At 59.4% G+C, this 986-nt stretch overlaps 1 protein-coding gene across 1 annotated transcript in view; it reads right to left on the bottom strand.

The window, feature by feature from the left end:
* LOC104130474 (thioredoxin interacting protein) overlaps positions 1-802 on the bottom strand; it is a gene marked incomplete at its 3' end in the record, with an annotated part of 2,934 nt that extends 2,132 nt beyond the window's left edge. The window contains 1 exon segment of the mRNA XM_009643518.2: positions 439-802. Coding sequence (XP_009641813.2) covers positions 439-688 — 250 coding nt within the window.
* Between the last annotated feature and the right edge of the window lie 184 nt (positions 803-986).

The raw sequence follows: 986 nt of genomic DNA, 5'->3' as shown, positions 1-986 counted from the left end.
GCCGGGGGCGCGCCCCCCCCCCCCCCCCCCCCCCCAGCCGCACCAACGGCTCCTGCACGCTCCGGCAGGCAGCTGGCCCGGCTTTTGTTTTAGGCTCTAACTCAGGGTTTGAACTTGACTTAGCCGAGCCCCGCTGTCCTCTACCTCTGCTCGCAGGTCTCGGCGAAATCTGCCCATTTCTCCCAGGCCGCAGCCACCGTCCCATCCCACTTTCGCCTTGACGCCGAGCCCTGGCAGCGGCCCAACACCCTGACACCTCACCACCCAACCATCCGCTCGACGCACGCCCCGGGGGGACGCGACCGGAGACGCTCTCCAGCCTCCCGAAAAAGGCCAACCGGCAGGAAAAGCTGCCAGGCAGCTGTCAAACCCACCACCCTCCCAACCCCACCGCCCTTCCGACCCCCAAACTCCCTTCTCCCAGCCCCAGGGCCTCACCAGTGGGCTGCTCCTCCAGGGTGAGGACGTCCTCGAAGCGCAGGTACTCCATCTCCTGCCTGCACTGCTGGGGGCCCTTGGCCCAGTTGACCCTGGCCACCCCGCAGGCCAGCACCTTGACGGCGTTGACGCGAGTGACCTCGGCCACCTCCACCAACACGCGCCCGGCCACCTTCTCCCCGCTGCAGTAGACCTTCTCAGGCTCGCTGAAGGCCATCAGGAAGGTCTTCACCTTCTTGAACATCACCATGGCTGAGGGGAGCGTGGGGGTCTCCAGAAAGTAGCGAGGGGGGCAGAACTACGGGTTTTGGTGGGGGTTTTTTTTTTTTTTTTTCCCCCCTCAAGTGATTTTTCTCCTCTTCTGCTCTCATATGGCTGTATAAATAGACAAAGACCTAATTTTTAATAAATTGTAAAAGCTATGAAGTCATTGAGCTCTGATCCTTTAAAGGCCAACTGTTGAGTTGTGCTTTATTTATTGTGTTTTCCTCAAATCCTGGAACAAGCTTGCAAAGGTATCATGAGTCACTTGAGTGCATTCCAGCAGG

The sequence above is a fragment of the Egretta garzetta genome, unplaced genomic scaffold, assembly GCF_000687185.1.
Source record: "Egretta garzetta isolate BGI_Z169 unplaced genomic scaffold, ASM68718v1 scaffold678, whole genome shotgun sequence".
NCBI lineage: Eukaryota > Metazoa > Chordata > Aves > Pelecaniformes > Ardeidae > Egretta > Egretta garzetta.
The sequence above is the reverse complement of the archived record's forward strand: the minus strand, read 5'-3'. Positions and strand labels throughout refer to the sequence as shown.